The sequence below is a fragment of the Hakea prostrata genome, chromosome 2 (genome assembly GCF_041222555.1).
Source record: "Hakea prostrata isolate BN-2017 chromosome 2, UWA_Hpros_2, whole genome shotgun sequence".
Classification (NCBI taxonomy): domain Eukaryota; kingdom Viridiplantae; phylum Streptophyta; class Magnoliopsida; order Proteales; family Proteaceae; genus Hakea; species Hakea prostrata.
In genome coordinates this window covers 29,121,755-29,145,971 of record NC_142601.1, presented here as the reverse complement: position 1 = coordinate 29,145,971, position 24,217 = coordinate 29,121,755, and the positions used below count along the sequence as shown (strand labels likewise).

Below are 24,217 nucleotides of genomic sequence, written 5' to 3'. Positions count from 1 at the left end.
ATAATGAATCCTGCTGGACTTTTCAGGAGAATTCCAACCCCTGCTCCCTGCTTGTTACTCGAACCATCCACATATACCTCCCAAATGGTCGAGATAGTGGGTTTGGCAATGTCTTCCATTGGTGTAGTCTCTACTACAAAGTCGGCTAGTGCCTGAGCTTTGAGTGTCGTGTGAGGCTTAAAGCTCACTTGGAACTCACTGAGTTCAACCGACCAAGCCACCATTCTTCCAGACAAATCAGGTTTACGAAGAACTTTACTAAGGGGAAAAGTAGTAAATACCTCGATGGAATGAGCCTGAAAATATGGTCGTAGTTTCCTAGCTGCTATCATAAGAGCTAGAGCCTGTTTCTCGATCTGAGAATACCGTGTCTCCGTGTCAAGTAGTACATGGCTGACATAATATATTGGCCACTGCTTCTTGTCTTTTTCCTGAACGAGTACTGCGCTGACTGCCGAAGGGGATGCTGCTAAATATAGCTACAAGATTTCTCCCTTCTCGGGTCGAGATAATAGCGGTGGTCTTCCCAATGTCTCCTTCAATTGTTCGAAAGTTTTTTGACACTCCTCAGTCCATTTTGCCTCCTTACTGCCCCTCAAGTCTTTGAATGTCTTGAAAAAAGGTTGACATTTTTCTCCTGACTGTGAGATGAAACAGTTCAAACCGGCTACTCTCCCTGTTAAACATTGCACATCTCGAACAGTTTTGGGGGCCTCCATATCAATTAAAGCCTGTATTTTGGCTGGATTAGCCTCAATACCTCTTTGTGATACCATGAAGAAACTCCGAAGGCACATTTCTCCGGATTCAGCTTCATTTGGTATTTTTGCAGCACTGAAAATACCTCCGTTAAATCTTCAATATGTTTCGTCCTTGCAATGCTTTTTACCAGCATATCATCAACATAAGCTTCGACGTTTTTCCCAATCAAATCTTTGAAAATTTTGTTGACGGCCCTCTGATAAGTAGCCCCTGCATTCTTAAGGCCGAACGGCATGACTTTATAATAAAAACTTTCACAATCAGTCATGAAAGCCGTAAACTTTTCGTCCTCCTTGTTCATGAGGATCTGATTATATCCTGAGTAGGCATCCATGAAACTCAAGGTTTCATATCCTGTAGTTGCATCTATCAACAGATCAATCCTGGGCAACGGGTAACAATCTTTAGGGCAAACATTGTTGAGATCTATGTAATCTATACACATCCTCCACTTCCCATTTTCCTTTTTGACCATTACCACTTTGGCCAGCCAGATTGGACATTCAATTGGTTCGATGAAACCAGAACTCTTCAATTTTTCAACTTCGCCCCAAACGGCTTCGTATTTTTCCATGGAGAAATTTCTCCTTTTCTGGATAACTGGTTTCACCTTTGGATCTATCGAAAGTTTGTGCTCTGCAACATGCCAATCAATTCCTGGCATGTCATCTGCAGACCACACGAACACGTCACTATTTTGTTGAAGAAAAGACTTTAACTCCCCCTTTGAATTCTTCCAGCTACTCAGATCCGATATAAGTGACTTTTTTTTCATCATTGGGATACAACTGAATTTTCTCCAGTTTCTCTACTAGCTCGGGCCTTTGCATTTCTGCCTGATCCCGATCATCTCGTACTTCAATTGGTAACGCAGTTACCTTCCTCGGGCCCTCCTTATCTTTTAGATATGCAACATAACATTGCCGAGAAATTCTCTGGTCAGATGAAACTTGACCGATTCCCACCTCTGTCGGGAATTTTATTTTTAGATGTTTCGTAGAAACGATAGCTCCAAACTTTGATAAGGATGGTCTCCCAAGGATTACATTGTAAGCTGGGAGCTCTCGAACCACTAAGAAATTTACCCAAACAGTAGCTTCTTTGGGGAAGCTTCCAATTGATAGGTCCAACTGGACCGATCCTTCCGCTATTGCAGACGATCCTGCAAAGCCATATAGATGCATGGATGATGGCTCCATTAAGTCTTTAGCCACCTTAAGTTTCTAATAAGCTGCATAAGATAAAAGATCTGCAGCAGACCTGGTGTCAACTAACACCCTGTGTACTTCTCAGCGTGCAATCCCTACCTTGATGACTATGGCATCATCATGAGGTAAACAAACGCCTCTTTCATCTTCTTCGGGCAAAGGTGATCGAACCCTCACCATTTGGCCTTTTACGCTTCTGCGTTTCTCCGGCCCCAACGAATTTTGATTTTGCTTTCAGCTTCCGGAGTGATTCAGGCTCGGGACCTCCAAAAATTGTAAGGATCAGTGACCGAGTAGCATCAACCACTTCCTTACCCTTCTTAGACTTAGGAGCCTCCTTCAGTTGGTCTGGGCTAACCGAATGGTCCCTTTTGGTACCTGCGTCACGTGGTTCCTCTCGTCTTTTGTTGACGAAATTGGACAAATGTCCCTGGGATATCAATCTTTCAATATCCGCCTTTAAATGTCTGCAATCATTGGTATAATGACCGTAATCCTTGTGGAAACGGCAATACCTTTCTCTGTCCTACTCCCCAGGTTTAGTAGGAAGCTTCGGAGGCCACTTCAAGATATTTCGTTTCTTGATAATGTTTAAAATATCAGCCCGAGGAGTATTTAATGGAGTATACTCACTTTTGTCGGGAGATCTTTGTCGCCACGCCTGATGATTCTTCCAACTCGATCACGAATATTCAGCTTCTGCTTCTGCTTGTTCTCAGGAGCCTTCTGCTCTTTCGCAGAGGCTTTATTGTCCCCCTGGCGTGCGTCTAAATTTCCGTGACTTCTACCTGTTTTTGGCATCTTTGTACCAATTCAACATAAGTTGTAGGCATATCTTGAAGTAATAACTCCAAGAGTCATCGATTTGTGAGTCCAGTGAACAAAGCAGTTTTAGCTACTTGCTCATCTAGATTTTCTATCTCCATTGTAACCCTGTTGAATCTTTTCAGGTATTCCCAAATCGATTCACTCTTCCCTTGTCTAATGGTAAACAAGGTTTCCTCGATCTTCTTGATTTGGATTCCACTCTGGAATCGTCCTATGAATTTGCGTGCCAATTCTTCAAAATCTAGGATCCTTCCTGATGGGAGGTTCGAGAACCATTTCTGTGCTGCTCCCTTCAAGGACGAACCAAAGACCCTACAAAGGATTTCATCAAAATTACCTGCAACTGCCATAGTCTACTGATAATAACTGATGTGGGCCGTGGGATCTCCAGAGCCATCAAACGTGGAAAAAGTTGGCAAACGGAAATTTTGAGGAAACTGATATCCGGCAATGGGCTCGGCAAATGGAGTCTTTCGAATAACTGAATAGATATCATCAGTTATTCTCCCTCTCGCCAATTGTCGGAGCTTTTGATTGATATTGGCCAATTCTTGACCAATATTTGCGGATCGACTCCCATCGACACGATCATTCCCTCGAACAACACGATCATTCTCTCGAACAACACAATCATTATCCCGAGCAGCACGATCATTATCCCGAGCGACACGATCATTAACCCGAGCGACATGTCTGTTGGTCGGTGAGTGAGTTCATACTCCTGCACCCAACCGTGTATTTGAATTGGTAGTACTCCCTTGTGGTCCGTCAAACCGATTACCGCACCTAGGGAGATCCTCAGTTCTCCTAGGTACTCGGTCGCCTTCCCGAAAGTTCTGACCGACATTCTGTTCATTGATCAATCTTTGATCCCACTGTGATGCTCGCCTTTCTGCACCACGATGATCAGGGCCTTGTGGTATCACCACCTGTCGTCGGTCGATGCACGAAGTGCTTGACTTACCTCCAACATCTGGAGTTTCAGTTGATCCAATTGATACTAGAGTGAATCTGGAGGATTGTTACCTCCCTGACCACCATCTACTTCGAGTGGTCGACTTCCCTGAGGAATATCTGGATTGTTTACTCCGGGAATTTGGATGCCAGTATCTCGTTGTGCAGCAGCTGCTGCTGCTGCCGCTGATCTAGTCACCATAGCTTTCTGAAACGTTTCCTACAGACGGCACCAAATGATGCGTCCAAAATCTGCTCAGCCCTTAGATCTCCTTTGAATGACCTGCAAAATAAAGCGTTAGATGTGGCCCAACCGCTGGGATCGGGAGTCCACCTCCGAAGGCTAAGTCAGTTGATGAACTTAATCACAAACAACTCTACTTGAACACAGAGCTAAGGAATAACAAGAATACGATTCAGATAGTAAGCATCTGAGTGTTTTCGTTCGTCCTCTACGTTGTGGGTAGGTGATGCCTTATATAGAGTGTACCTTCGAATCTTCTTCGTTGGATGTATTTGAGCCTTCTTCGGATAGTCGTTGGATCTTAACTGATAGATCCGTTGAGTGATAGACTTCTACTAGTTTGGACTAGTAGATGACTCCTAGAATAAACCGATTGTTATTTGATGGTTATCCATATGATAGCGATGATTGACAACCGCCGATTCGCTAGCCGTCATTAGGTTGATTAACCTACTCCGAAAGTATCGGATTAGGGCATGCTTGTGACTGAGTAAGTTTTCTTCCTCAGCAAGCTGTCTCATGGACCCAGTTCGCTCGGAAGCGAGTCGATTCCTTTCGTCCCGACCGGAGTCGAGGGTCGAACCAAGAATGAACCAAGTTCGATCATATTTTATCCGTATCAACTCTAATGAGGGTGATATTGTGATTTCGCTCATGAGTCAACAAAATCTTGGGTGGAATGTTAAGAGTATGCAACTTGTAATTTTGAGATTGTGCAATCTATAATTTAAGGCACTAAAGCATGCAACATAGAATTCAAGCCCCACCACAGTGTGCAACCTATAAAAAACTCAAAAATATTAGAGTTTGTAGATAATTGCATTTATATTTTCATTTTTGTATTACATTTACACCCATGCATGCTTCAAGTTATATTAGTTGTACCCATACCATTATAATAATAGGGTTAAGTAATGACTCAATGCCTGTTGTGTTTTTAAAATTCCTATATTACCCTTATTTACTTTAGAAATATGGAATTTTAGAAATTTGAATGAGTAATTAGGATATTTTGTATGTGGGTACTGTGTATTCTAGTATGTTGACGGGTCAATTTTCAAAGGAAAAATGCTTATCAGGCTATGGAGGCATTGCATGAGACAGGGAGGAAACATACTTTTTTGTTTTGGTCAAGATGGCTTTCAAGAAGCACTAGCCATTTGCAAAGCTCTTACTAGGCAAGAGATATGCAATTATCAAAGGTTTAGTTGGAGAGTGATAACCAGTGTATTATCCATATGATCAGTAAACCATCTTCGCAACCACTATGGAAAGTCAGCCTTATCATCCAAGACGTACAACAACTGGCAATTGAGTTCTTCGAAATCCAGTCTGCCGTGAAGCAAATATAATTGTTGATGCCATTGCCAAAGCAACAGTGAAAACGCAAGATTGTTTCTTATAACTACCCCCACTCCCCCCAAAACACCTTCCCTCTTTTTCTTTCCTAAGCTTTGTTATTACATAGAATAGGATCTAAGCTACCTAGAGTTTTTAATTTCAAAAAATAATTTTCCTTATTACCTAAAAAATGTTTCTAGTAATTTTTGGGCACTTTTTCAAATTTTCCTCATTTAAGGACGATTCAATAATAGCAAATGTTTCTGTTTCAATTTTTTTGCCCTTGCTTTAACTAGCAACTATCATAATAGCACATCTTCTTTGCTTAAAAAGAAAAAAACCAAACCAAGCCAACCCCACCGGCTCAAGGAGAACTGAACTACGACATCTTTCTTAAGAATGTTTGTCTTTGCTTGAATAGAATTTGATTATTTCAAAGCGGGTGATCTTTTCTTGAGTAATTTCCAACTGGGTGATGTGGGAGGAAATCAAAATCAAACAAACACTTAAAAGTTCTCACTTGGATAAACATCGCCAACAGAGCTTGGAAGCTTCACATATAATTAGGACTGTACAGAGGGACAAGATTTACCAAAAGAAAAGAAAAAAAGTACAGAGGGACTAGAAAAAAGAATTTTGCTCTAATCAAAATCTAAATAGACCCTGCAATGTGCAAGAAAGAATCCTTCCAGTCACCCAAACTCTTTACCATTAAACAATCAAACTCATTACAACATGAATAAAACAATATCGGATTGTTAACTTTCTTCCTCTTGGTTTCTCTGTTCATCTATATGTTCAAGCTCAAATTAGTCTTTTGGTGGAGGGCTTAAAATCCCTCTATGAAAATCCAAATTTTCCATGCTTGACCATCTTTTTGGTGTTTGTTGAGCTGAACTTGAGTTAGTATCTGATCCCGTAAGTGAATTACTAGAGCTTTTACCTCTCAAATCCATTCCAAGATAATCTGTCAAGACTTTCTTTACGCCAAACCCACGATGATAAGGTTTGTTACCATTGGGGAAGGGAGGTCGCCTCTGTCCTCTTGCAGGGCTAATAAGAGGAGCAGGTGAGAAGCTCGGGTTGGTGATAGCCGTTGCATATGGAGTGCTCGAGACAGGCACCGAGTACGGAATGGAAACCCTCTTGTGAGCAATCACACTGACTCTGTGAATGGAGGTGTAATCATCCGAGTGCTTGGTCAAGTCATCAACATAGAGAAGATCATCAATTCGGGCAACAATGTTGAATGCTAGGCTCTCCAAGATTCTGGAGTAGCTCTCTAGGATAGATTTCCCAACATCCTGACAATTCAAGACATTCATTTCAAAACTGAAATTTGTCTATTAAATTGAGACTAGACAGTGTGTACAACACAAGATCTCAATTAGAAGAACAAACCTTGTTGTGCTGTATCTTGCTCATGTCTAATGTTGTCTGTGGCAGACCTGGGAATCGCTGCTTCACGCAAAGCAAGAGGCTTTCAGCTCGATCTGCAAGCAACTCTCTCTTATCTGCATCACCCATCATCTCCTTGACCATCTCCCATGATGACTTTGAACCAGAACGGGCACTATTACTCGTAGACCTTGAGTTTGTTCTTCTGCGCCAGACATACATGGAGGTTTCGACGCGGTTGGCAATCTCAAGAGCCTGGTGTTCAGAAGATAGGTCAATGCAATCCAGAAGGAATTCGGGAGAGAACTGATCAGATACTATGTAACGGTAGATCATGTCTCCCAGGCTAGCTCTTCCATTCTGAAACCAAATATGCAGAACTTGTCAGTGGTCTTTGTTCTTTGTAATTAACCAGGGAAACAAATTTCATCATATAACACACATTCAACTCTACCTTTGGTAAAGCATCCAAGTAGGATTCAGGGATTTCCATTTCAGCCAATGCAATGCTGTTGATAGCCATGGCAGCTTTAAGGATTTGATTTGTGCTCTCACGCCTGTGTAGTAATTGCTTCCTAGAATTTTCCTGGAGACCACCAGGCGGGACACGAGGAACAGGTAGCCACCACTTTTCCTCTTGACGCTGAAGCGGTCTACGGAAAGAAGCCGATCCATCAGCATCTGTGTTGCAGATCCCTTGGTCAACATACCAAAATTCAGTATTGATGAAGCTATCCAATATCTCCTGTGCAAGGTAAAGACCAGTTAACTTGGATAACTAACACCAAATGAGAAGAAATGTAGTTAATGAACTGGGAACAAGCATTTGTGAATCTCACAAGAAGCATGTTGTCTAGTTTACGCAGTGCGGGGAGATTAATAAAGAGATCTGATCGCGGTCTGCAAGTCATAACCTGATTAATGCATCATGGAACAAATAATGGAAATCAGTTCAATGAACCACTCAAACATTTTGCAGATTTTGTTTGTAGCTATAAAATCATGTAATTGCCCAATTTACTTACAGTAGTTTGCATTGGAAAAGATAAAATCAATGGTCCTCCAATGTTGTGGAAATAGGTAAAACAACCAAAAAGTTTTAGAAATTTCATGTGGGTTGGAATGCAAGAACTAGAACTACCTCAAGCTTGCTTCCATCAGGGAATGTTTGGCAAGAGGGAGCAAATTCAACAATGTGATCACTAACACAAAGAAGCCACTCCATCTCTCTTCGCCACATTGATTTCTTCTCAGGAGGCAGGGGCTCTAATCTCCAAATTTGCCCGAAGAGCGTTGCTACAGATTGGGTAGAGATCAATAAAATTTACAATGAATTGGAATACAATAAGAGACTAGTTTCTCCGATCAAAATAGAGTTAGGCTTAGAGTAGAAAGATTACCACAGAGATTAGTGATGGCATTCGAAATCGCCAATGCTGTGCAAACCCCTTTCCCACATCCAGACATGTCTTCCCCAAGCAACAATTTTGAAAACCTCTCCTTCATCAACTCAACCTCTATTTAAACCCAGAGACCAGAGTTAAACTAGAGACCAGTGCAGAAAGAAACCATGAAAACACATGAATAGGAGGATTAACTTACCAGAAACGTCTGAGACTTGTTTCTCAAATTGTTTGTTCTCTAAATGGGTCTTCTCTTTAGATTTGGTAGCATCAGAAAATGAACAATTTTGTACTTCCGCCCGGATAGGCCAACCTAATGGTGATGCTGAAGATGATTCTACTGAGCTGCTGTTACACCTTTCTTCATTAGTTGTCGCATCAGATGCAGATGTATCGGAGCTGGAATTGCTCTCTCTGCATTCATCTCCAATCGAATCTGCGAATAACTCACTTTCAACCACATTCGCATTGAACGCATCTTTCTTGGCTTCCGTTTCTTGACCCTTGGTAACCCAACCCTCCTCCATTGTCTTATCTCCTAACTCAACAAACCCAGCAGCAGAACCAAAGAACTCACTGTCTTTAACAGCCAGACCTGAACAAATAAAACCTTAAAACGAACCCATAAAGCAGAGATTTCGAAATCCAAAAGCCTAATGCAGAAAATAGACTGGCGTTCAAAGAGCTTCTGAACTTCACTGGTTCCTGTTCTTCCTTCGCTCTTTCTTATCGTCGTTTCTTGCAAGAAGAGAGTTCTATCCATCAAGACTTAACCATTTTGAAGGGTAAAAGGGGGATAGCATATTGGGATTTTGTTTTTGTTGGATATTTATATTGTTGGGAGGGAAGTGAAGGTAGTCATGATGACTAGAGCTTGCTCTAACACATGATCTCTGTGACAGTTTAGGAGATGAAGAGCCTTCACCGTCGCTTCTTGATTTCAAGCTGCAATATTCTCTCTCTTTGCTTTAAAAGGACTGTTGTCTTGAAAACACAGAAAGCCAAAAGATATTCCAGAAGTCCTAGTTTCAAAAATTATTAGTTAAGACAGCAGGGGAATCGTGAATATAACGGGAATCAGGGAATGAGAGCCAGAAATTTATTACCTGTTACCCTTTAGGCCTTTACATTTGAAACTTGAAACTTGAAAGTGTTTTTTAACTGTTTCTGTTTGGCTTGAACTTGGAATGACCCCTATGGGTCCCGGCTGTAGCATTAGAAAACTGTTGGGGCTCAAATGAAGTTAGGTGGTTCAGTACACAAAAACAGCCAAAGAACAAAGAAGTTGCCGAAATGATCGAAGTAGGGTTCTTTGGTAAGGAAACTCTGGAATTTGTAAATACCCCTGAACCCTCTGATCTGATACCCTATGCGTGGGCCCGCCAGAAGTTGCCGTTATATGTTTATGAGTTTATCTTTCCGTAGACATAATTCTAACTGTCATAAACATAATACAGAGACATTTTGGTAATTGTCTTTTTTTTTGTTCACATTTTGGTAATTGTCTATGCGCAGCATTATGCCCGCCATGTCCGCAATATATTGCCGACACGAGATGATATATTGTTGTGTCGGTAAGTACCAATATGGAAAGGAGGTGCGACATGAGGTTTATAATTTATTGACGATATATCGCGAGAAATCAACGATAACTTCAAAATACACTAGGAAATCGCCGAACATATGAAATGTCAATCAAAATCGCTTTCAAACTTGTGTGGTTCGAACATTTAAGGCTTCTTCACAACAAAAGACAACATAAACCCAAATGAAGAGGAGAAAGAAATAAAAGGATGGAAATAAAGAGAATGGCTTATTATAATTGCAGAATGAGACGAAGACCAAGTATCCCTCTACATCATCATCTCTATGATGAATATCAAGGACAACAACAATAAAATTATGGAAAAAGATTGAAAGAGAAGCAACAGCAGCGGCAGAAGACCCCGATTGATAGAGAAGGAGACGGAAACCCTCGTTGGAACCACAATCTGCAATGTCGAGAACTTTGGGCAAATTATCAGCAAAATTCGCCGTCTCGCAAGAGGGCGAAATGGCGAACTTCATCAAGAATTTGCACCTTGTTTATGCCTTGGAATAGGGGATTTAGGGGGAAAAAGAAAAAAGAGGGAGATGAAATCTCATTAGGAGTGGTGGTGTTATAGTAATTTTCATTTTTTTTTTTTTTTGTCGTCATCAAACCAATTATAAAGATAGGGCCCATAGGCTAGGAGATGAAAAAGAGGTTGACTAATAAGTTCATAACACAAGTGCCCCATCTCTTATGGGAACATTCTTTGGTCTTTCTACATATAAAGCGTATGAAGTGTGGGGTTTTAGGCTATAATTGTCCCTTTGATCAATAATCGAAAAAAAATCCATTACAACCTATAGGAATTGTGAGGAGAGGTTAAATTTTGAGACCATCTTGGGGGATGAAAGGAAGGAAGCCTAATATCACCAAAGTGACCACATGGTTGATGGCTCATGGTCTTTGATTGGATTGGCAAGCTTTGACTGTGGACTACATCAATATCACTTGTGAAAATATGCTGATAGGGCCTATTGTGCTCACAGTAGAACACCTTCATGTATGTGAATGCATGTGAGAGATATCTAGATGGAATCTACCAAGCGTCAATGGTAGTTTCACATATTAAATTTCATTTGAATGTCTCATTTGCATCAACAAACATGAAGAAGATTCAATGGACTCACTCAATCATATTCTATAAGCGGGTCTTTTGATGGATCAGAAAATTTAATTGGATCACCAAATTCGGTCCAATATGCGTTATTGGCTCAAAAGAACTCTGAAATGACATTCCACTACTAAAAGTTTGTTCACTTGGCAACGACAGACACCTCTTGATAAAGAAGTCATGGATAGTTTTTCCAACAGATCCGTCCAAAATTTGAAATTATACAGGAAAACCTCATTTCCCATTAACAAAAAGTTAGTAAATCACCACCAAACCCACTAGTCCACAACTTTGTGAAAACCGCTATAATTTGCTGGTAGGTCCTAAAAAGAATTTGGTGAACATTCACTAATACCTCAAACATCTAGTATTTTTTAGCTTTGCTTGTAAGCTTTTAATTCTCCATATCTTCTCGTTGCTTCTATTTTTCGTCATGATGCTGGTAGTTCTAACAGAACCCCGCCTAACTCCCCTCAGGGCCACATTTTCATAACGGCTACCTGGTTTTGTTTTTTCAGATAAAACTTAAAAGCAAAAAAAAAAGAAAAAGAAAAAGAGAGACCCGTTTTGTAGCCGTTCGTAAAGCTGCGGCTTCCATTTTCAAAACGTTAGTTTACTCTTTTACCTACCTGCTCTCCTTTACGGTTGAAATTTGAAATTAGGAATCCCAAAAGCGTGGGAGTCATTCAACTCAGTTAGGTTTAGATTTTTGAACTGACGTTTGCTCTGGTGGTCCCGGGTCTGAAAAAGTGTCTAGCTTAAAGTCCCACATTGTGTTAGTTACCTTGCGGATGTCTCTTGTGCGAGATCAAACGAAAAATCCATCGTAGAGGGGAAAATGACCTCTTTGATCCCAAGTGAGTTAAGATCCGGAACCCGCAACTGTGAGGGTTGAGAACTGTGTTTGTACACCCTTCAACTATATGAACTAAAGGTGAGCACCCTAAACATGTGATAGAGGGTAAAACAATGATAACATGCCAATGCAGGATTGTTCGATTGGTAGGACACGCCTTAGCGAAGAGATTGTGGGTTCAACTCTTGGTGATGGTATTTGTTATATTCTCATCCCCTATATATAAAAAAATAAGTCTTGTATAAAAAAAATGATATATAAAAAAAGATTATATTCTAAATTTTCTGGTTGAGGGATATTTCCTAAATTTTAGGTTTGATTTATATTTTTTATTTCAAAATTCAAAATGGTTTCCATTAGTGATGGAAGATATGTTGCCAAGCTTATTAGGAAAGATATCATTGACTTTTATCTCACCAACTTTAAGTGCAAAATTACTTCTCAATCAACCTTTAATTATCATTTCCTTTCTTAACTAACATAATCTCACCAACTCTATTATCCATTTTATTAATGTGAGATTTTTGCAATTAAGGTACCTTACTTTATGTTTATTACCACAAAAAATTACTCCGCCGTTATTTCCATGAAAATTGGTTTCCTTTAGAGATCATTACCATTATATAAAAGATTACCCTTTGACTTATGATTACAATTAAAAGTTTATTGCCATCCAAGAATCTTGCCAATTATGATTATTCAATCAAGATTCATGCCGCTAAAGATTAAACAATCAATTTATGTTGCCATGTAAAGATTATGACCGTTGTGGGCACTACCCTATAAATAGAGGGGTTGATTGCTAAGAAAAATCACTGATACTCTCCACTTTTTTTGACTTTATAACGGTTCTATCTTCTCTTATTTTTCTTTTCTCCAGTTTGATCAAGAGAGTGTCCCTGTTCTTCCTAGAGTTCCTTTGATCTTGCGCTTGGATCTGAGGGGCTATTGCTATTGAATCCTAGAGGTTATTTGGTTGACCTGGTAGCACTGATACAAGGATCGAGGGGCTAAAATATTCCTTAAGGTCATTGACTTTTACGCCACAAAAAATAAGATAAGTTGTTCCAATTGAGTCTTAGATTACTTGTTTTGGTTGTGTCTCTAATCTACTTCCGTTTTAAGATTTGGATTGTCTTCTCTAAGCTCTTGTCAATTCTGGTTAATTTTCTAAACCTAACAATCTTAAGGGATATGGCTTCTGGTGATTCTACAATGCTAACTACCCTTAAGGCTGTAGGTAAAACTCTATATACCTCTATTCAATAATAGAAGGGGAAAGATCATTTACCTAGATTCACTTTCTCGAAATAGAATTACCGTAGCGGAAGTTAATTTGGATTCCACGCCCTTGTTCTTCCACGAACTTGTCACTGGTTTGATTCCACAATCACAAGGAGAGGAAATGTATTCCACAACCCAAATGCTTTGTGGATGGATGGTATAAGATTGAGATCCAAAATAAGAAGAAGAAGATCCTCGAACAATCCCTCATTCCTGCGTTTCTTGAAGAGAGGGAGAGAGAGAGGGAGCCGCCTTTTAGGAAATCTCACGTATGAATAATGTGATCACCCTAGTGATATGGTGGTTACGAAAATATATAACTCTATATTTTGTAACCGCCCTAAAAGTGACTTTTCAATTTTGCCCTGGGCATATAATTATATTAGTAATTAATAAATCCCAACATCTCCCACTTGCACAAAGGCAAGTGTTAATCTCTCTTTCACTGTGTGTCCCAAACACACATGTATATCCTAGATATACATATTTTGATCTCTCTTCTATGTATCCCAGATACATAGACATCTTGTATCACAGACACCAACATCCACAAGTCATACTGGCAAATGGGTTGTGTGACCGGTGATATACCCTCACACGTGAGCCCCAAACTAGAAACCTTCCCATAAGGCCAAAATGGCACATCACTCAAAGAAACACATCAAATAAGAATTACTATATCACAGTGTCCTAGGTTTATTCAAACTCACCAGACTAAAGGTATCTCGATCCCTCTGAGAGATCACCTTCTTGTCCTTAACATGTTCACTAATGTAACACATACAGTTGGCGCCAACAAACACTTTTAGGATGCAGTTGAATCAAACATTTCCTTTCGCCCCAGACCATCACTACACTTAGGATTGACTCATTTCCTAGTAATGCCCTTTTAGGTCAAATCAATCATGACCATAGGTAACACCCCAAAGTAGCCACATCAACCCTTTGTTTCATGATGTCGTCGAAAGTCACTAAGAACACTAATGGACCATAAGGTCCAGGACTCACACAATGAAAGGAGCAAGGATCCGTCCTCTCATTTCCTATGATTGCCAAGCACACATAGTATAATATACGTGTCACACCCCGCCCGCCAGGCCCGGGTTACCCGCCCGACAACCCGTGGGTGCGATCCGTCACAGGATCCATGGTTTTAGTCTATCAATAATAATAAATACAAATACATGAATCAAGAGCAAGAATAGTACAATAATCAATAAAAAGGTTACAGGAGTCCAAATACTCCAATAAAAATCCAAGAACGAACGAAAGAAGGAAGATCCAGAATCAAAAGTAATATCGAGTTCAGCGGAAGCAAAATAAGTAACTAAATAGTCTTCATCTTCGGGAGGCTTCATGCTCGCAAGTTCATGTATCATCGTCTGTGCCACATCGGCTTCAAACGAGAAGGCTCTTTCATACGAATCATCTCCAACTTCGACGTTGTGCAACCATGCATACAGTTTATATAATACATACGATGAAAGGAATGAGTTCCAACGAACTCGGTAAGGAACAAGCAATTCTCATATATATGTCAACACAATCCACGAATGCACATATGAAATGATATGGATGATATGCAGAAATATGAATGCTACTAAGATCTAACTATGCAAGTCTCTAATAGCTGACATGCTTTAAGATATACACCAGCCCTCCTTTGGGTAAGTCTCATCACTACGATCCGGCAAGGACTGGTTACCCTCTGTAGGGATCCTGGGCAAAGGGGTAAGTCCACACTGGCTCTCAAAACCGTGGCTGGGGGTTAAGTCAACACTCTCTCACCACGACCATTGGCAATGAGTCTTGGCGCATGTCGGGGTTTCTAATCCAATGCAAGGTCATAATGGTAACATACTATATGAAGTCCGAGATACTTCCCCTATGGCACCAACCAACTCGGTTCAGTATCCTTCGCAACCTAGGAGTAAGAATCCTCACGGATTTGGATACCTCTGTTGGACTCCACTCCTTAACCCTATGGTCATCCACATATTATTGGGGCGGATGCTCTCATGACTCCTCGCGACACCCGGTCCGCTCCTTGGACGTCCATGAGCCCAACCCTAACATATGCAACCCTACCATTACATGACCAATAGTGGACCACTGAGTCTCCGCACGGACTGGTTACCGCTGTTGGATGAAACATAGTCACGTCACCATTGTCACGGGTCACCCGGCTTCAATTCCCCTGCCGAAAGGGTAATAGCATGTGGGGTACCTAGCCATGCAATTCTAGACTCCCTAAGTATGTCATCAAGTAATCATGATAGTCTTTGGAGACATCAGCGAGCATGTGTCCCATTCCACAGCCTTCTGATATCCCAAGCCAAGATATCCCAATGGAATACCCCTTCCATCACAATCACACTACATCACTCTTTATCATATCATGAACAGTCGTGCAATATCATAAAAGATGAAGTACATCAAAGAACACCACAAACAGCAAGTGTACAATAAGATTCACATTCTTTATACAATTACAGCAAGTTACATGATCAAAGAATAGTAAATAGAACAACAGAATCATCATGTATATGTAATTGCATATAAATAAGAATGCATGTCCTTACCTGTAATTTAGTAGAAGTCCTCTAACTTGCAATCCAAAAACTATTATAAGACTTTTATTTGAAACAGAGAACACCTAGGCATAGGGTTACAAGAATGTATAAGAGTCAAGAGTCAAAACAATTCAAAAATCAAACCTACACAGTTACTGGAAACCAGCCGGTTGCTTGTGGCGGTTGCTTAAGTTAAGCGACCTCCACAAGCGACCGCCCCTGTTTCAGACAGTTTCCAACTCCGAAAATCAGACTTTTTATCATCCGATTTCAATCCGTTTTGGGATGATCTTAGTCCGAAATTCAAGCTTAATAAGTCTAGAACAAGGGGGTAACAAGAAACCCTAGAATTAACAAAGATTTATTACCCAAATCATTCCCCTTGATGGGATCCATCCATTAAACAAATGCGGGGATTCGTTTTCGGACAGGATCTCATCAAGAACATTGAAAAGGGAGATACAACAAATCAAATGGGTAACCACCAACAAAAAGGGGATGGGTTCATATCAATCAGAGGTTAGAAAGAAGAGAATTGCAGATGGAGATTCATTACCTTAATCAGAATCACCAAGAATAGAAGAGAAAAGGTTTTATATCATTAACAGCACTTCAGACCTGAATCCCGCACGTTTCCACCTGCCTCCTAATCGCCCAAAATAGCAATCCCGAACATAATAATGCGTTAATAGGGCGAGGGATGCTATTTATAACGAACAGGGGGCAAAATAGGGCATTTTCCCGCAAGCAGAACCGGGCGGTCGCTTAAGGCGGTCGCTTGGTTTAATCAACCGCCACTAGTAACCACCCCCAAGTATATTGCTATACAAGGGTGCTTTGCTCATGGGGTTGAAGACCAAGTACAACCTAACCCAAATGAAGACATGGGGGAGATCATAGTCCGAAAAATCAATCATAATAGGTTTGTAACAAAGAGGTTAGGGTTTCATCATAACATATGGCTCATGAAAAGGTTATGATCACGGAAAGAGAGGGAATGATTGTTATCAAGAAAATAACGAGAAATCATAGGAAATCTAGTTTATGTTAACGAAACATTACCCATGAGGTTTCCCGCACATGGAAGGTTACAAGAGGTTTCGAGAAAGATCATTCAAGGGTTAGGGTTAAGGTTTCAAGAATCTATTAGCTAGGGTTAAGATCATGATGATGATCATAGATCTCAAAGAATAGAATGAGATCATGGAATAGATGGTTGCAAGGATGCATCATCTTTTTCCTGATCTCAAACAAGAACAAGACCGAAGAAAGAATAATTAGAAATCCTAATTAGGTTAAACATGGATCATGAAGAAAATATAGTGATCAAGTTTAGGTTAACACAAATATCACCCAAGGGAAAGAGAAACAAAGAATGCACAATCTGAAAAAGTGTTGGGAAGTTTCCAACAAATAAAAGAACAATAGGGTTTCATATATGGTTACCTCTCATAAGAGTTGGTTACCTCTCATGAGAGTTACCCATAATTAATTCTCACAAAAACAACCCAAGATAGATAAAGGAAAGTCTCATTAGTATTTCAAAATAAAGAATGGAATTAGAAAGGGTCTACTAATGAGAGAAAATAAGGTTCTCAATTAAAGTGAAGGGAAACAAATTCAAATAATACAATTAGGGATTTACTAACAAGAATCCGTGTATCCCACGAAAAGACTAAGGAGAATAAAGATTCACCCTTAGGGCAAGGAATTTACAATCAAGAAAGGTTTTGGGGAGGGTCCAATGAATTAATAGAAAATAAAAGGGTTGCCAATTGTTCCAAGGAAAAACAAGGATCAACTCCTCGATCATGAGGACACAAGGGAAGGTCATGGTAATAATATGAGACCTTTCCCACAATAATAAAGATAGGTAGGAAATTAGGGAAAGTATCATTAAGAGCTTTGGTGGAATCAAATTCAAGGATCATCGCCATATGGCTTCAAGATCATAAAGTGAATTGGGGGATTCACTCTAGGGTTAAAAGAATTAAAGAAGAGGTCATTACAGTAGTGTAATACCCTTCTCATGATCAGAAAATCAGAAGTAGAGAAGAAAGAATGAATTAAAGAAGAAAGCGAATTGCATACCAACCTTTTAGAAGAGAAACCGATGAAGAAACCCGAACGAGTTGCTTGAGGATCTTTCTTGGCTTCGAAGGAGAGGTTCTAGGGATCTTCCCACGTTCTCCCAAGGCTTAGAAACAGATTGAGAGTGAAACACATGGAGTTCCCCCTTTTAAATAGCACAAAGAGTTCAAGAGTTACTAGGGTTTCACCAAACCGACCAAACCTGACCCGATGGTTGATTGGTTGCAAAAGAGGAAGTTCAAAGGTCGATCCCACACTATCTAGAGGTTTAGAAACATGGTGGGAATAGTTTACCACGAAATTAAAAGAAATAAAGCTTTTGAAAACCTTCAAAACAGATATTTACCAAAATGCCACTGCCTGGACAGCTTATTCAAAAACAAAGGATTTAATGGGCCTAACTTCAATATTTTTGGATGGGCTTCTTTAAACACATCATACTACTTACCTAGTATGGAGGGAAGTCTTCAAACCAAGTCCAACTAAGCTTTAGGTCCATCAACCAAGTTCTTCTTCACAAATAAATAGTTCAACACCAAATCAAATAAGGTTTCCATAAGGAAACACCATCATCAATATCCATGGGTTTTGGGTCAAACACCATATCTTCTACTGAGATGGCCCACAAAGACATTTTCCTAAGATTTTCAAAGATAGAAAAACTGAAATCATGGTCAAACTTCAAAGTCAACATTAAATAAAACCCGACTTCACGCAAAACAGATCGGGTTTCCGGGCTAGATTTGGGCTGGGTGTCACATTCTCCCCCCCTTAAAATAATTTCGTCCTCGAAATTCGGAGAGTACTTGGTTTTCAAAGGAATGGAGATACATTGCTTTTATCTTGACTTTCTTCCCCCAAAAACAACGGAAAACAAATAACAATTTTTTTTTTTTTTTTTTTTTTTTTGGAAATCAACGGAGAAAATCTAACATGCTTTGAAATCAAATCGAAAGTATAATCATGGCTTCATGAAGATTTCACAAGGATCATGGCGAAGATCAATATGAAGATCATAAAACCATAAGAATGAAAGGAGGTTGTAGAAGAGATGGTTGCAAGGATGCGGCATCTTCTTCATAGCCTCAACCACAAAGAATAAAACATAGTAAGAGTAGATCAATACAATACAAGAGAGATTATTAATCTTTGATTGAATAAAAGGAGATGAAAAGTTTGAAGTCTTGAAACAATTAGAAGGAAATAACAATTCATGAAGATCACACTTGATTTCTCTTCGAAATCATCATGTGGAGAATTTACAAGGTTATAGAGTATACGGAGATCCACTTTAGAACAACAAGGATAGAAGGATTAGTCATGGGAATGATTTAAAATTACCCTCCTATCAAAGGGAGATAGAAGGCACTAGAAAAATCGAAGAAAGAATAGGTAAGCTTCGGGGTAAACTTCTACCAAACGAAACTAGGTAACTTATACGGTAGAGAAATAAATCGAACAATGCATATGGTATGTATGCATTTGGCACAGTAGCAAGGTTAGGATTAGTTGGGATTCCGAATCTTTACAAGGGGATGGAAAGTACAACGAAAATAGATCTAATAGGTACAACAAACTAGACTCTTGGCTGACTTCTTAAATGGCAAAGAGGAATTCAAAACAAAGCAGATGATAAGAATGCGAGAGATGTACAGTTGACAAATCGAACGAAGATAAGAACAAAGGCTATGAATAACGAACATGAAGAAAAGTTTTCTAGGCTTCCCAAAAGATTCTAGGGTTTCAAAGGTCTTCCACGTCACAGAACACACAAGCAGAGATTATACGAAGATAAGAAGGCGACAGTCAAAACTTCAGATTAGATTTAGGCTCAGGATGAAAATGATGATTGATGAGGGTATGTAACGATAAGGACGAGGATACTGAGGATGAGAATGAGCACTAGGATGAGGTTCAAGTTCAGGATGAGACTCAGGATTAGGAGATTCAAGAAGATGAGGAGGAAACTATTCCAACTCGACAGTTGGAGGTGAGAGGTCCATCAAATTCAAATTTCGAGGCATCAGGTGTGGTTTCTCAGTTGTCAACGATAACTTCCACACAAGAAAGGATAGAGACTCAACAAGAGAGGATGGGGACACACATATACATTATAGAATATTGACTAACACGACTAGAGGAGGAGTCTCAAACTATGAAAGATTAGCTTGATTCTCAGAAACGATTAACAAGACAGACAGTTCTAGGAATTCCTTTTATGTCATCACAGATGTATTCACTTTCAGAATTGTAAACCTAAGTGATTAGTGAAGTTAAATTTGTATCACTTGTGTTATTGTATATTATGCTTTTCTTTTGTTGCATTAACAATTGTTCAATGTTTAGTTATGACTCATAACGACCACTCACAACCATTACTCCCAACGACAACTTAAAACAACAACTCCCGACTCGGACTCGTATGACAACACATGACGACAACACGACTCAGACTCATACGACAACACATGACGACAACATGACTCAGACTCATATGACGACTTACTCCCAACAACATCTCACAACCAAACTCACTCACAAGGACAACTCATGACTCAACACACATACTCAATAACTGACAACTCAACTTTAACCCATGACTACTACCCAAGTACAAGTCATAAATTTTAATTATTGTGCATTATTCAAACTTGTGTATTATGCTTCATTTATTCAAGTTTCTAATCCAAGGTTCTCTATTATTCACCTCTAAGACAACTTGAGTCACTTCTGGATCTATGACTCAGATTGCTCATCTAATACTTGTATTAACTATTATTGACTTCGTAAAACCAAGGCTCTGATACCACTCTGTCACACCCCGCCCGCCAGGCCCGGGTTACCCGCCCGACAACCCGTGGGTGCGATCCGTCACAGGATCCATGGTTTTAGTCTATCAATAATAATAAATACAAATACATGAATCAAGAGCAAGAATAGTACAATAATCAAATAAAAGGTTACTGAGGAGTCCAAATACTCCAATAAAAATCCAAGAACGAACGAAAGAAGGAAGATCCCGAATCAAAAGTAATATCGAGTTCAGCGGAAGCAAAATAAGTAACTAAATAGTCTTCATCTTCAGGAGGCTTCATGCTCTGCAAGTTCATGTATCACCGTCCGTGCCACATCAGCTTCAAACGAGAAGGCTCTTTCATACGAATCATCTCCAACTTCCGACGTTGTGCAACCATCCCGTACAGTTTATATAATACATACGATGAAAGGAATGAGTTCCAACGAACTCAGTAAGGAACAAGCAATTCTCATATATATGTCAACACAATCCACGAATGCACATATGAAATGATATGGATGATATGCAGAAATATGAATGCTACTAAGATCTAACTATGCAAGTCTCTAATAGCTGACATGCTTTAAGATATACACCAGCCCTCCTTTGGGTAAGTCTCATCACTCTGATCCGGCAAGGACTGGTTACCTCTCGTAGGGATCCTGGGCAAAGGGGTAAGTCCACACCGGCTCTCAAAACCGTGGCTGGGGGGTTAAGTCAACACTCTCTCACCACGACCATTGGCAATGAGTACTTGGCGCATGTCGGGGTTTCTAATCCAATGCAAGGTCATAATGGTAACATACTATATGAAGTCCAGATACTTCCCCTATGGCACCAACCAACTCGGTTCAGTATCCTTCGCAACCTAGGAGTAAGAATCCTCACGGACTGGATACCTCTGTTGGACTCCACTCCTTAACCCTATGGTCATCCACATATTATTGGGGCGGATGCTCTCATGACTCCTCGCGACACCCGGTCCGCTCCTTGGACGTCCATGAGCCCAACCCTAACATATGCAACCCTACCATTACATGACCAATAGTGGACCACTGAGTCTCCGCACGGACTGGTTACCGCTGTTGGATGAAACATAGTCACGTCACCATTGTCACGGGTCACCCGGCTTCAATTCCCCTGCCGAAAGGGTAATAGCATGTGGGGTACCTAGCCATGCAATTCTAGACTCCCTAAGTATGTCATCAAGTAATCATGATAGTCTTTGGAGACATCAGCGAGGCATGTGTCCCATTCCCGACCCTTACGATATCCCAAGCCAAGATATCCCAATGGAATACCCCTTCCATCACAATCACACTACATCACTCTTTATCATATCATGAACAGTTGTGCAATATCATAAAAGATGAAGTACATCAAAGAACACCACAAACAGCAAGTGTACAATAAGATTCACATTCTTTATACAATTACTGACAAGTTACATGATCAAAGAATAGTAAATAGAACAACGAGAATCATCATGTATATGTAATTGCATATAAATAAGAATGCATGTCCTTACCTGTAATTTAGTAGAAGTCCTCTAACTTGCAATCCAAAAACTATTATAAGACTTTTATTTGAAACAGAGAACACCTAGGCATAGGGTTACAAGAATGTATAAGAGTCAAGAGTCAAAACAATTCAAAAATCAAACCTACACGATTCTTTCGGAAACCAGCCGGTTGCTTGTGGCGGTCGCTTAAGTTAAGCGACCTCCACAAGCGACCGCCTCGTTTGAGACAGTTTCCAACTCTCGAAAATCGGACTTTTTATCATCCGATTTCAATCCGTTTTGGGATGATCTTAGTCCGAAATTCAAGCTTAATAAGTCTAGAACAAGGGGGTAACAAGAAACCCTAGAATTAACAAAGATTTATTACCCAAATCATTCCCCTTGATGGGATCCATCCTTTAAACAAATGCGGGGATTCGTTTCTGGACAGGATCTCATCAAGAACATTGAAAAGGGAGATACAACAAATCAAATGGGTAACCACCAACAAAAAGGGGATGGGTTCATATCAATCGAGAGGTTAGAAAGAAGAGAATTGCAGATGGAGATTCATTACCTTAATCAGAATCACCAAGAATAGAAGAGAAAAGGTTTTATATCATTAACAGCACTTCAGACCTGAATCCCGCACGTTTCCACAGCCTCCTAATCGCCCAAAATAGCAATCCCGAACATAATAATGCGTTAATAGGGCGAGGGATGCTATTTATAACGAACGGGGGGCAAAATAGGGCATTTTCCCGCAAAGCGGTAACCGGGCGGTCGCTTAAGGCGGTCGCTTGGTTTAATCAACCGCCACTAGTAACCACCCCCAAGTATATTGCTATACAAGGGTGCTTTGCTCATGGGGTTGAAGACCAAGTACAACCTAACCCAAATGAAGACATGGGGGAGATCATAGTCCGAAAAATCAATCATAATAGGTTTGTAACAAAGAGGTTAGGGTTTCATCATAACATATGGCTCATGAAAAGGTTATGATCACGGAAAGAGAGGGAATGATTGTTATCAAGAAAATAACGAGAAATCATAGGAAATCTAGTTTATGTTAACAGAAACATTACCCATGAGGTTTCCCGCACATGGAAGGTTACAAAAGGTTTCCAGAAAGATCATTCAAGGGTTAGGGTTAAGGTTTCAAGAATCTATTAGCTAGGGTTAAGATCATGATGATGATCATAGATCTCAAAGAATAGAATGAGATCATGGAATAGATGGTTGCAAGGATGCATCATCTTTTCCTGATCTCAAACAAGAACAAGACCGAAGAAAGAATAATTAGAAATCCTAATTAGGTTAAACATGGATCATGAAGAAAATATAGTGATCAAGTTTAGGTTAACACAAATATCACCCAAGGGAAAGGGAGAGAAACAAAGAATGCACAATCTGAAAAAGTGTTGGGAAGTTTCCAACAAATAAAAGAACAATAGGGTTTCATATATGGTTACCTCTCATAAGAGTTGGTTACCTCTCATGAGAGTTACCCATAATTAATTCTCACAAAAACAACCCAAGATAGATAAAGGAAAGTCTCATTAGTATTTCAAAATAAAGAATGGAATTAGAAAGGGTCTACTAATGAGAGAAAATAAGGTTCTCAATTAAAGTGAAGGGAAACAAATTCAAATAATACAATTAGGGATTTACTAACAAGAATCCGTGTATCCCACGAAAAGACTAAGGAGAATAAAGATTCACCCTTAGGGCAAGGAATTTACAATCAAGAAAGGTTTTGGGGAGGGTCCAATGAATTAATAGAAAATAAAAGGGTTGCCAATTGTTCCAAGGAAAAACAAGGATCAACTCCTCGATCATGAGGACACAAGGGAAGGTCATGGTAATAATATGAGACCTTTCCCACAATAATAAAGATAGGTAGGAAATTAGGGAAAGTATCATTAAGAGCTTTGGTGGAATCAAATTCAAGGATCATCGCCATATGGCTTCAAGATCATAAAGTGAATTGGGGGATTCACTCTAGGGTTAAAAGAATTAAAGAAGAGGTCATTACAGTAGTGTAATACCCTTCTCATGATCAGAAAATCAGAAGTAGAGAAGAAAGAATGAATTAAAGAAGAAACGAATTGCATACCAACCTTTTAGAAGAGAAACCGCTGAAGAAACCTGAACAGTTGCTTGAGTATCTTTCTTGGCTTCGAAGGAGAGGTTATAGGGATCTTCCCACGTTCTCCCAAGGCTTAGAAACAGATTGAGAGTGAAACACATGGAGTTCCCCCTTTTAAATAGCACA

At 39.9% G+C, this 24,217-nt stretch overlaps 1 protein-coding gene across 1 annotated transcript; it reads right to left on the bottom strand.

The window, feature by feature from the left end:
- Positions 1 to 5,802: 5,802 nt before the first annotated feature.
- LOC149024191 (rop guanine nucleotide exchange factor 7-like) lies at positions 5,803 to 9,260 on the bottom strand. Its single transcript, XM_089144506.1, has 8 exons — positions 9,245 to 9,260; positions 8,338 to 9,160; positions 8,136 to 8,252; positions 7,877 to 8,031; positions 7,575 to 7,649; positions 7,190 to 7,480; positions 6,739 to 7,095; positions 5,803 to 6,641 (listed from the first exon to the last, which is right to left on the bottom strand). The coding sequence occupies exons 2-8, from the start codon at positions 8,663 to 8,665 to the stop codon at positions 6,147 to 6,149; spliced, it is 1,818 nt and encodes a 605-aa protein (XP_089000632.1). The 5' UTR covers positions 8,666 to 9,160; positions 9,245 to 9,260; the 3' UTR covers positions 5,803 to 6,146.
- Between the last annotated feature and the right edge of the window lie 14,957 nt (positions 9,261 to 24,217).

Coding starts and splice junctions, on each gene's coding strand:
- LOC149024191 (XM_089144506.1), bottom strand. CDS start 8,665: ATGGAGGAGGGTTGGGTTACCAAGGGTCAAGAAACGGAAGCCAAGAAA. Junction 7,096..7,189: donor ACTTGGATGCTTTACCAAAG/GTAGAGTTGAAT, acceptor ATTTGGTTTCAG/AATGGAAGAGCTAGCCTGGG. Junction 6,642..6,738: donor GCAAGATACAGCACAACAAG/GTTTGTTCTTCT, acceptor TTGAATTGTCAG/GATGTTGGGAAATCTATCCT.